The 12,421-nt window shown below is 46.6% G+C and overlaps 1 protein-coding gene across 18 annotated transcripts in view; it reads left to right on the top strand.

Annotated features, from left to right (window-relative positions):
* The window catches only part of syne1a (spectrin repeat containing, nuclear envelope 1a), a 114,124-nt gene that overhangs the window by 61,642 nt on the left and 40,061 nt on the right, over positions 1-12,421 (top strand). For 17 of the 18 annotated variants that reach the window (XR_009120165.1, XR_009120166.1, XR_009120163.1 and 14 more), the window contains 20 exons: positions 23-199; positions 278-543; positions 612-768; positions 830-1,228; positions 1,322-2,920; positions 3,581-3,909; positions 4,037-4,181; positions 4,272-4,493; positions 5,081-5,346; positions 5,430-5,595; positions 5,666-5,821; positions 5,919-6,071; positions 6,255-6,437; positions 6,506-6,643; positions 6,846-7,031; positions 7,754-7,876; positions 7,952-8,134; positions 8,681-8,824; positions 10,081-10,296; positions 11,825-11,965. Coding sequence is in view for 12 of the 18 variants with exons in the window: in XM_058056442.1 (XP_057912425.1) it covers positions 23-199; positions 278-543; positions 612-768; positions 830-1,228; positions 1,322-2,920; positions 3,581-3,909; positions 4,037-4,181; positions 4,272-4,493; positions 5,081-5,346; positions 5,430-5,595; positions 5,666-5,821; positions 5,919-6,071; positions 6,255-6,437; positions 6,506-6,643; positions 6,846-7,031; positions 7,754-7,876; positions 7,952-8,134; positions 8,681-8,824; positions 10,081-10,296; positions 11,825-11,965 (5,349 nt within the window). In the remaining 6 variants the exon portion in view is untranslated. The remainder of the gene's footprint in view (positions 1-22; positions 200-277; positions 544-611; positions 769-829; positions 1,229-1,321; positions 2,921-3,580; positions 3,910-4,036; positions 4,182-4,271; positions 4,494-5,080; positions 5,347-5,429; positions 5,596-5,665; positions 5,822-5,918; positions 6,072-6,254; positions 6,438-6,505; positions 6,644-6,845; positions 7,032-7,753; positions 7,877-7,951; positions 8,135-8,680; positions 8,825-10,080; positions 10,297-11,824; positions 11,966-12,421) is intronic. The other variant, XM_058056444.1, reaches the window with a different exon arrangement.

Here is a 12,421-nt window from a genome sequence, read left to right as displayed (position 1 = left end):
AGTGTTTTGTTTCTACTTATAGGTTGAGGAGCGCATGTTGCTTTGCGAGGAGGTTGTAGATGGCTGGAAGGACGTTGAGGAGGAAAGGGCACGTTTGGAGGTCCGGCTGAGAGAGACGGAGCAGCAACATGAGAACCTCATCAGGTGTCCTGCAGAGCTTGAGCCCAGAATTGCACAGAATCAACTAGACAAAGCGCAGGTGTGCATTTGTTTTACATGCATGACAAATAATATCCGTCCTGTATTGGAATTTCATCAAGATGTTTTGTCGCTGCAGGAGTTCCTCCAGCATGTGAGGGAGAGGCAGTCTGAGGTGAGCCGTCTGAATGAGACCATCGTTCGAATGACGGGGGGACAGGACTGTGCCACTCTGGAAGACATGAAGAAACTGAGGAGGAGCTGGGTGGAAATGGGCCAGCGTGCAGAGGAGCTAGAAGCGGAGCGAGGGGATGACATGCAGCGAAGCGGCGAGTACCAGGAGAGCGTGGTCGCCGTTGAGGAGCTTTTCCATCAAGTATCCAGGGAATGGGACTACCTCGCCAGGTACCTTTTTTAACGCTGACCATGATATTTAGAGCAGATATTTCTCAGTTTATGATATGTGTGCTCAGGGCTGACACTGAAAGTACAAGTGAACATCTAGAAGCTCTGAGGAAGTTGTCCAGTGACCTAGTGGAGCAAAAATCAACCCTAGAAGATCTACGGGACCAGAAACAAAGTATCCTACCTCGAATAAGCCTCCTTGACAAGGAACTGGTCAAACAACAGGTGAGTAACTTAAGATCTATTTGAATAGTTCTGTCTTAAACATATGCTCGCCCTTTTCTAGGTGGGTCACCTGGAGCAACGCTGGTCTCAGCTCGAGACTCTTATCCAGCACAAGATAGTGGACTCCACACAAACTTTAGAGGATCTGACACGGGTGGAAACACAGCTGAGGGACGCCCGCGAGTGGGTGGAAGAGCAGCGACCTGCGCTCACCTCCAGCTTGAAAACCAGCCCCCCACCTGACCTTGCCCAGAGTTTCCTGTTCGACCACTTGAGTGTGTGCGTGGAGCTGGAGGCCCGCCAACAGTTGCTGGGCCGAGCGTTGAGCGAAGCACAAGGTGTCGCCTCCAGGCTGGGGCTGAGCGAGAAGAGAAGTCTGCAGGAGCTTGTTGAACAAGCCCAGACTGAAGTGGAGGCCTTGGAAGCTCAAGTGGCCCAAAGGAGAAAGTACCTCAGCAAGGTAAGATGCAGGTGGAAATTCCTTTCCTGGATTTTCCCCAATTATGATTATTGCACCTAGGCTAGGCATTCATACAATGCTTTGTTTTCCCAGGCCTTCACAGAGAGGACTCAGTTCCTTCAGGGTCTGGGGAGAGCACTGTCGTGGGTACAACAACAAGAGAGGAAGGCCCTGATAGACGACCATATTGCGCTCCTCCCTGAAGACCTCGCGAAACAGGCATCTGCATGTCACAGCATCCAGAGCAGCCTTCGAGCCTACCAGAGGGAGTTGGCATCTCTTTGGGTTCAAGGTCGGGAGCTGGAAAGGGACGCCACAGATAAAGAGAGAGCAGAAACCTTGGCAAAACTGGAGGAGCTGCAGTCGGTATTCGAAGCGTCTCTCCACACTACCAGCAGGCGTGTTACAATCTTGGACAAAGCCTTCACATCCAGGAAGTACTTCCAGGTGGACCTGAACAAGACTTGTCACTGGCTGAGACACGCAGAAGCCATCACTTTCCCGGAAATCAGTCTCAACGACATTGAGGATACCTCAGAACTGCAAGAGCATTTATCCACTTTTCAAAAAGTCCTGGAACAAGCGTCAGAGAATGAGAATCTCCTTCTGATCGTGCAAAGGATAGGCCAGGAGATCCTTCCTACTCTGAACGAGATCGACCACTGCTACCTGGACGAGCGTCTCAACGCCCTCCCCCAACAGTACAACAGCATCCTGGCGCTGGCCAAAGAGAAAAAAGACAGGGTTCAACAATTAATCATAGAGAGAAAAGAATTCAGCACTTTGTTTGATGCGACTCGAAGCACGGTGGAGAACCTTCAGGAACAGTTGGACAATCTGGACAAGAAGACTATCAGTACCAGCGAAGAGGAGCTTGTTTGTCTAAGGAGTGACTATCAGAGAATCGGTGAAGGTTTATCCCACATCAGCCATGCGGTCAGAGATCTTCAGGGTAAAAATGAAGGCTTTCTCACTATGGGCCACACACACAGAGCTGAAGAAACGCGTCAGCTCGTGTGCCTTCACTGCACACTGAGAAGAAGAACTAATCAGAAACGTAAAGATTTGGATGATGCCCTGGAGGTCATAGAGGAGCACAACAGACAAGCAAACCGCTTAGACCAGGAACTGAAGTTTGCCAAAGACAATCTGGTTGGACTCAAGTCAGATTTAGAACTAGATGCCACACATAAAATGGCAGCTCTTTATGCGTTACTTGAACGTCTGGATTGTGTATCTTTAGAGGCCAAAGAATGTAGCCCACAGACCCAGACCCTCGGCTTGAGCTTTGACCCCACTGCCTTTCAGGAGATGACATCCCTGCGTGACTCCCTGCAGTCCTTACGTTTGGATGTGAAATGCTGCATTGAAGAAAGCGTAAAAGACATCTCACAAGACTTCTCAGGGGAGATGGAGAAGATGTCAGAATGGCTGAATGAGGTTAAAGTCGCACTAGAGGAGCCTGTAAGCTTCATGGAAGCCAAAGTTGAGAGGGTGGAGGAGAAAATGTGCAAACTGAGAATCACGGAAGAGGAAGTGAGGAGCAGAATGTGCAAGGTGGATGCCTTGTTTAGCCAGGAAGTGCAGATATATAGCAGTAGAAAGGAAAGCATTCCGGCCCATGTGGAGGTAAAAGGAGAGGAGCTGAGGATGCTGGGAGATGAAGTTCTAAAGGAAATTAACCAAAAGCGGGTATGTGTACAGTCACAGCCGGCAACTGAAAATTCTGTAACACACACTCACCGTATGTAACAACATTTAATAATGATTTGAAGTGCATGAAAAAGTATAATTGCGAGTGTAACACCTGAACCAACATTTTAAAGCGCATATAGAGAGCATGCTAGCTACTCATTCTTTCATTCATTCATTCATTTTCTACCACTTATCTCCTCGAGGGTTGCGGGGGAGGGGGTGCTGGAGTCTATCCCAGCTGTCTTCAGGCGAGAGGCGGGGTACACCCTAGACTGGTCGCCAGCCAATCACAGGGCACATATAGACAAACAACCATTCACACTCACATTCATACCTATGGACAATTTGGAGTCACCAATTAACCTAGCATGTTTTTGGAATGTGGGAGGAAACCGGAGTACCCGGAGTAAACCCACGCATCCACGGGAGAACATTCAAACTCCACACAGAGATACCCGCAGGTGGAATCGAACTCGGGTCTCCTAGCTGTGAGGCCTGCGTGCTAACCACTCGTGCGCCGTGCCGCCACATGCTAACTTCTCATGGTACTTAAAATGTAGCTACTGCCATCTCATGGTGGCACCTCTTGTTACAAATTAGGCTTGCATTTTTAAGAATGAAGTGGAAGTTAATGTAATCACCTTCTGTGTTTTCCAGCTGACTCTGGAGCCAGCTCTTGGTGCGGTCCAGAGGCACAAGTCATGTTTGCAATCCGTGCAGAAACACCTGAATCATGCAGCGGGTTTCCTTCAGAGTGCCAACATCGATGTGGAACTTGAGGGCCACATAGACTGGATTGTGAACCTGGAAGAAATCGCAGCGCAGGAAAAGAAGTTTACAGGGGTCCTAGAGGAGATGAGGACAACAGCGGAGCCCCTGTTGACGGATGGCGCCATGACCCTGCTCAGAGGAGAAGCTGAAGCCGTGCAGCTGAGGAGCACGGAAATCAAACAGCAGATGGAGGCCTTCAGAGACGTTCATGAAAGGTGTTGATTTATTCTCACGTGTAATTTTTGATACATCTCACTGGATTGGGGACAAAACTTCAAACAGTTTGATGTTTAATGCCGTTAAATCAAAGCGGTGCGTGCTTTGTATGATTATTTTTCTTAGGTCTGCGTCTCTTTGGGCCTCCATCCAACATGAGAGAGACCGGCTGGTTGAACAGATGAACGATGTGGGGAGCAAGATGGCTGCCTTCTCCACCGCTAAAGCGGACAGCCTCCAGCAGGCGGAAGACAAGTGTGAGAAATACAAGGTGGGAGAAAATAAAGTGTCATCTACTACACCTTGAAAGGCCAACACACCGTTGTCATTGTAACGAAAGTCTGTTGTCATTTTTTTCCAGTCTTTGGCGACTCACAATGACCTCCAGGAGTTTGCTCTCAATGCTCTGAAAGAGAAGGCAGCCGAGTTGGAGCAGCTTGTCGCCAGAACTGACGCAGCCGTTGTTGTCAGCCATGCTCTCTCGTCACTACGGCAACGATGGACCAAGCTACGCAGTGTGGTGAGAACCCAGGAGAGGGCACTGGAGGACACTGCCAGGGAGTGGAGGAACTTCACACAAAAGGTGAGAAGAATGTATAATGTAATTATGGGAAATGTAGTGGACGTGATTGGAAGATAATATGAAGTTGTTGATTTCCAGTTTTCTTTATTTTCATTGCTCCCATATTGCCTATTCCATGTTTCTGTTTCTGTTTCCAAATTCACACTAGCAGCAGACAGAGTCCGCTCAACTGCTCCTCTTTTTGTAGATTGAGGTCAAATAACTGAAAACTAGTTGGAAGTCTGTGATGTAACTCCACAGGCTTCAGGCCAGTGGTTTCCCGCTCTTTGCCAAACATGCAGCCTCTTTCCCGCGCTATTTTGAGTGTGAACGCGTCAGCTCTCAAGAATTCCCACAAAGCACTACTGTATGCCTCAAAGGGGGAAATGAGGTCATTGTGTGGGAATGGTCGTTTCCTGATATGTGGCACTATCCAGCTGTCCACTACTTTTTATGGGCTCTTTCACATGCAATAAACATAAATTGTTAATACAATAAAATACAATACAATACAATAACATGTTAAATTGTTAATAGTTAATCAGTGAAAACTAGAGTAGCTCCTTTGCACACACGTTGATGAAAAACATATCCCAATTTCTCTTTAGATGGAGAAAGTGCGCTCCGTCTCAGCAGACCTCCACGGCCGTGTCCCTGACAGCACCGTCGAGAAAGCAGCCACCAGGGCGGCGCTCCAGACCCTCCTTGAGTACCACGACTCCTTCACCCTGGAGGTGGAGAGGGAGCAGTCCATCCTGGCTCTGATGGGGCAACATATCCACAGCCTCAGAGGAGATGAGGAGGAGATGGAGAAAGACCATCAGGACCCACAGTGCCTTCAAGAGATCAAAAACATGCAGGGCCGCTATGACAGGTGGGGGAAAGAAGACTTTTTACGATAGTCTGGTACCTTTCTACTGCTAACTCAACTGTCATGTCTTGTTTGGCTTGTTCTAGTTTGGTGTTACAGGTCCGTGCTAGCAGGGCTCAGGTGCACCAAGAGTTGAGGGAGCGAGAGGATGTCGAGAAGGAGCTGGGCTTGGTTAAAGGTTGGATTCAAGACACTCGAGGCTTGCTCTTGAGTCCCACTGCAGACCTGGACACTCTTTTGCAAGAGTTGGAGGTACCGATAGCACCATAGTGTGCGCTACAGCAGCAAACGTTCATAGGTGTCACGAGTGTTTCTACCCCAGACGGCACACGGCGAGGTAATCAATCGACGACAGAGTCTGGAGCGCATGACGGTGGTGCAGCAGTCAAAGTACCAGGACCTCCAGGCGGGGCTGCCGTCGGAGCTCAGCATGCAGCTGGCGGAGGTGGCGCTGGCTCTGGGTTCTGCTGAGGACCAGGTAGACACTGAACATTCTAAATGGGAATACAAAAGAGAACCACTGGTTATTGTTAATCATAGAAAACAATAGTTAGCGGAGTGTTTTTGTGGTCCAGGTCCAAGCCAGAGAACGAGAGGTGCAGCAGACCCGAGACGTAAAGGAGGACTTCAGCTCCAGACTGCAGGACATCCAGTCCAAGCTGAAGAGCATCACGTTGAGATTTGAAATGAAGGGAGCCAACCTGGAGGAGGCCAAAGAGGAGACCAGGGTAATCAATTTGACTGATCTGAATAATTAGCAAGCAATTAACCCCTGGTAAATTAGCTATTCATTGGACAGATGTTGGGGTTAATGAGTGTCGGAATGGCACACGGTGGATTCACTGCCCTCTAGTATTCCAGACAGTCCGAGCTTCATTTCGCTGTGTTTCCTTGCCATGTTTCCTCTTCAGACTCTTCGGGAAGAGTGCGAATGCTGCACTCACACCCTGGCTGAGTTAGCTGCGGCCGTGCAGGAGTTTAGTGAGCAGAACCCTCTCTTGTGCAAGCAGCTGGGCGACGCCGTGGCCAAAATGGCCCAAGTGCAGCGCCACACCACACAGCAGGTCCAGGACCGAAGCAACAAACTGAAAAAGGTGAGCACTATAAGCTCCCTGGGAAAACATGATCACTCTCAATGGTGTTGTCTCTTTAAACTGACCAGGCGGAGAAGCAGATGCAGGAGTATCAAAGTATGAAGGAATTTATTTTGAGTTGGATTGAAAAAGCGGAGACTCTGGTGACTGGTGACATCATCTGGAACCCGGTATCTCAGCTCCAAGAGCAAATCAGAGCATATCAGGTGAGGCTTCACTGACACCCTGATTTAATATCTTAACAGCCCACAAATACGATGCTGCTAATTAGAGTCCTACTCTCATTTCCAGCTGATTGTCAGACTGATCATTGTGTTGGCCACCCCTTAATTAGTGTCATTTGACAACCGGAAAGGCTCCTCCCCCTTTTTTTCTTTCTTCTTGTAATTTATCCTCTCGTGTTGACAGGCGTTGCTGCGGGAGTGTCGAGGTCTCCATGGTGACTTGGAGGCCATGGCAGAAAGGGAGGTGCAGCTGGGGGAGGTGTTGACGACTAAAGGGTGGAGCCAGCAGGTGAAACACCTCAGCAGACGCACTGAGGAGCTTCAGCTGTCAGCCAAGACCCGGCTGCAGAGTCTGCAGGATGCGGCCAAGGTAAATGACGGTCACATTGGTGTGGAGTCACAACACACTCATGCTCTCAGCCGTCGCTTTCAGTTAAGAACAGCAAAATGAAATCTGTGAGTAGGCCTGTCGTGATAATCAATAAATAAAAAATCAATCAAAATAAATGAAAAGGTTGGAATTTACGTTTCAGCTGATTCCCCAAAGTGTAACACCTCATTGTGCACCAGATACATCCATGTAAACATAAGCAGCGTATTCCACAAACTCACAAATAGCCTGCTGCTGAGCATCTACAGCTAAATGTCAACAGTGCAACAGTGCCACCCTATGGTCATTGCATGTACTACACCCTTTATAACTATCTGTTGAACCCTGCAGCAATCAATGGACACTAATCTTCTGTTTTTTTCTAGCGTTTGCCCTCATGGCTTGTCTGTTAGTTATGCATGATGGCTGCGTCAATTCCTCAATTTCAGTCTGGAACAGGGTCAATCTGAATGTATCATCATGGCACATCATCCTTTATGATCGCTCACAAATGTCCTTGCACTAGTCTCACTGATGAGTAGTTTTCTTAAAGCGGCACAGCCGTTTAGGTCCAGTTATTTGACCCTTCTGGAATAAGGTAACATGAGATTAAAGACCACATTTAGTGTCTTTTTAAGTGAAAAGCTACTCACTTCTGTGTCACTTCTTTCTCTTGCCAGTTATTTTTAACCCACATAACTTACCTCGTCGTGTTTTTACAGGATATTTTGCGTCTGGAAGCCGAGGTGAAGAGTCTCCACGCTGCAGTGGACCAGATCCAAGTCACACTGGCCTCCCCGGATCTCAACAGGCTGAGTCTGAGAGAGCAGCTCACACAGAGACAGGTACAAGACGACACACATGTTCAATGTGACATTCATGTTTTAATACACATTTCTCCCCCAACTCTTCTCCTCAAGCGTCTGTTGGCCGAGATGGATGGCTTCAAGCGGCAGGTGGCGGCTGTACAGCAGTGTCAGAGCGCCCTCCGGCTTCCGGAAGAGGTAGTGGCAGGTCTTCCTGTGTGCCGCACAGCGCAGATCTTGCAGCAAGAAACCAGCCAGCTGCAGCATACAACCATCCAGCAGTGCAATATCCTACAGGTAGGGGGCAGTCAAATACACAAACACGCAGTTTAGTGACCCTCTTCACTGATTACATTATCAGTCAGTCGTGATAGCTGAATGGCTTCACTGTGTGTGAAGTTACACTGTAGATGTAAACATCTATATAAAGTCTATATAAAATGATTCAGAGGGGCCACTTTCATATATTTTGTCTATTAAAAATTCTAAAAAGCAATCCAGTGTAGGTCAATATATGTGATAGTAGACAATGTTATTATGTTATTATTAATGAATCAATTAGTTCACACTGTTGTTATATTATGCCTTGAATTGTTGCGAGTCCCTGCAGGCTTTGTCAGGAATATCAGGGTTTGTTTTCAAGCCCCTTCAGACTGGTATTATCCTCCAATCCTCTCTTTCTGGGCTGATTTGCTTTTAAGCTCATTGTAGTGAAGATTAGTCATTAAAGGATATGTCCTTGGAGACGACGCAGAGGACGAACAACTAAACTAAAATACATCATTTTACGCCTTTGCCTGCATTCTATTCCCCCATTCATGCTGACTCACTATTTCATGCTAGGAGGCTGTGGTGCAGTATGAACAGTATGAAGTGGAAGTGAAGAACTTGCAGAGGTTGATAGAGGAAGCCCACCGCATCATTCAGGACCGACCTGTGTGCACCAGCAACATTCAGGAGCTTCAGGCTCAGATACAGCACCATGAGGTGAGACCATGTTTGATCGTGATGGTTCATATTTGGAAAAATGATCAACAGCGCTGAATATGATGCAGTGCAGTTCTACTTCACTGCGTGTTGTGGACGGCAAAGAGGAAATGGAGCGGTTACACATTTCCTGCACTAATCTATCAACAAGTAGGAACAGGAAATACATAGAATATAGATACAGTATATATATATATATGCAATCACAGCCATGACATTGCATTGTGCTACCTCCTCACATAATGTTTTGCAAGCAGTCTTCAAAAGAAAGTTGTACTCCGCCTTTGCAAGCCCAACCCACTCTTTATCTGATGTGCAGAATCCCGTTTGACGCAGTGTGCATGCCTGACTTCAACTTTAAAGTAGAAGAGAGCAGTGTGTGTGTGTGCTCAACAAACTGAGGCAGGGAATCTGAAAAAGAATAAAAAGAGCCACGAGGGACCAGATTCCCTGGAAGCTTGTTCTTCTATTTCATGTTATTTTGAGACTCACTCGCTCGTGACGGAAATCTCTCCATCACCGCACAGCGTTGATGTCTGCGGCCGGCCTCTTAAGCTGAGCATGTAGCCACGACTCCGCTGGCCTAGTTAGTCACATGACCTGATTATATGTGCATTGACCATCTGCAGCACTCAGAGAGGAGGAGGCGGGTTCATACCATAGCTGAAACCTGACACCATCTATGTCACTCCTCCGAACACTCCCTCTCTCCTTGCTGCTCTCTTTTGTTAGAAGGAATCTGCCCAGATGATTGGGGGAGAAGAGCAGGGTACAGGAGGGGTATAGGCTGTGACATCACTTCCTGTTTTTCCTTACACTTTTGCCTATGTGGAAGAGAGGGCGGGTCGTAGGAATTTTGAACTAAATCTATGAGAGAGTCTCTTTTTTTTTTCAAGCAATCATCCTTCCTGTTGGCCTGACCGCCACTGAGTCATCGCCCGCTCTCTGCTCTGATTGGCTCAGATATACAGAGGAGAATAAGCGAGAGAGGACTAGGGAGAGTGAGGCAGAGCTATTCTCTTTCTGTGCTCACTCTGTGAAGCCAAAAGCAAAAGAGAGGCTGAGCAGTGAGAAGAATGCTACGTTTACTCTTTACACACCAGCGTCACATTCAACATGGAGCCAACTCGGCCAGACCCTTTTTGTTAACCAGGAACTACTGTTCATCCATTGTGGACTGAACCACCCTCTCTGACCCCTGGGGGGGGGGTTCTCTTCTGGTGTGTGTGTGTTTTATGGGGGCTATGTTGTGACAGGAGCTAGCCCAGAAGATCCGTGGCTACCAGGAGCAGATCGCGTCGCTTCACTCCAAGTGCAAGATGCTGACGGTGAAGGCCAAGCACGCCACTATGCTGCTGACGGTCAGCGAGGTGGATGGCCTCTTGGACGGCATGGACGAGCTCAGCGACGAGGAGCTGCCGAGCGCCGGAGCCAGCGACAAGCAGCTTCCTGCTCACCCCTCTGTCGTCATGGTGAGTGGCAGAGCCTCTGTTGGTGTGTGTAGTTTGTGTCGGTTGGTCCTGGGTGTGTATGAGCGATGGTGGGACCTTAAATTTGGTGGTCGGTTGTCCCATCAAAGTAAACATACAGTTCTGTACCAGCGGTGGACTTGCAGTAGCTAACATCTGTATCTGTCAGCCAAGTTGAGATAAGGGTTTATAAATATAAATTTCACTGTCTGAAGACCGAGTACCCCATCAAATCATATCTAAAATATTTATTCATATCATGACTGATTTTTAAATATTTTTTAAACTCTGATTAATGTCTTTTTGGTGATGCTAACATGTAGTGATAAGCACCATGATAAGCATGGACAGTTAAGAAATTATTTCTTCAATTTGACTAAAAATGTTATTTTTATAATAATTAAATTCAACAATATTTCAGTATTTGTATATTTAATTATATTAATTATAATATATAATATATATTATATTATAATTGTTTATTATATTATTATAATATAATTATATTAATTATATTTATTAATTATATTGTATATTTAATTTAATTAAATATATTTTGTATTTTTATTGTTTATAATTGTTTATATTGTTTAAAAAAAGTGAATTATAAGATAAGCATACCTCACCATAACCCACAGTGACTGTGTCTTTATGTATTTACGGTGTATTTGTTTTTGTTCATTCTGATTTAGCTTAGTTGAAATGTTTTGTGCTTCCTGTCTGTGTGCTGCTCCACCTTTTGGTGTCATTCATTAGCCTGTTGTGTTTACAAACTCAAACTATTCTGTCTGACTCAGATTCCATCGTCATGTTGCTGTGTTTGCTGTTTGTTGTGTTTTTTGGCCCCCAGCAGGCCTGGAAACAAGATATCACAGTATGCGTTTGTGTGTGTGTGTGTGTGTGTGTGTGTGTGTGTGTGTGTGTGTGTGTGTGTGTGTGTGTGTGTGTGTGTGTGTCTAAGCGGCAGCATGTAGGATCGTCTGACATTGACCTAGTGACCGTGCAGCTGCAGAGCTCACTTGTTTTTTTTTTTCCTGTGCACACACCACATGCCAATGTCCTCCATTACACCGCATTGCATCATAAAAAGCATTTTTAACAAGGCCCTGAGTGACTTGGTAGCCAAGTTGTGCATGAAGTGCCAAAAAGCAGCACAGTAGGGTTTGGCTGACGTTTCAGCTCGGTCTCTCATGCTCGTGGAGTCTTTCAGACAACCGGGGCAATTCTAGGACTTGTGAATTGTTTAAATATGTTGCTGTGAGTCATGTTTTAATCCTTTTCAGTGTTTTCACTGCAGCACCTCACAATTATTCAGCAATAAGCACACTGCAACCTGCTTAACCTGCGCACCCACTTTGATTTGAATGCCTATTATTTGCACTTCCTTTCCTTACTTCCTTACTCTTCTGGTGTCTCACTTTTTTCATTTGACCCTTTTTCCTGTTTGTTTCCCGTCCTGTGTTCCTACCCCCCAACCCCCCTCAATTTCCCTTATACTCCCGCTTCTTATGGTGTGCTGCGCTGTGGCCAGATGACAGCGGGCCGCTGCCACACGCTCCTCTCCCCTGTGACCGAGGAGTCAGGGGAGGAGGGCACCAACAGCGAGGTCTCCTCTCCCCCTGCCTGCCGCTCCCCCTCCCCTGGGGCTAACGCTGACGCTCCTCTTAACCAGGTACTGCCTAACCCGCGCCCCCGGTAACCTGCTTAACCCTGCTTGGCCTGACAGCTCTTCATACCCTCACCCTCTAGTAGGGATGGGCAACATAATCCATCGTTGGGGGGGTTAGTCAGTAAAATGGAGCGCAATAATTTTCTGCAACCAAGAGAAACGCTGTTACTACTGCAATTTGACATCATCTTAAAAATTTTATTGAATTAATCTGTTAATTTTACCAATTAATTAATCGAGGAAATGTAGTCCAGTGCCCATCCGTACACTCCCAATTTATTTTTCACCTCACATTCCCATCAAATTTAAATTATTTTATTCCTTTAAGGTATTTGTTTGAATATACTAACTTTTGTACAAATTATAGTAATGAGATATGAGAATTAAATGTGCATCATGAGTGCACTCTAGACCTCACGAGTCAGATGCTACTCAAGCAACTGAGATGGTTTTAATAAA

Source organism: Doryrhamphus excisus, chromosome 19 (assembly GCF_030265055.1).
Source record: "Doryrhamphus excisus isolate RoL2022-K1 chromosome 19, RoL_Dexc_1.0, whole genome shotgun sequence".
NCBI lineage: Eukaryota > Metazoa > Chordata > Actinopteri > Syngnathiformes > Syngnathidae > Doryrhamphus > Doryrhamphus excisus.
Note: the sequence above shows the minus strand (reverse complement) of the source record. Positions and strands in the feature narration are given on the sequence as shown.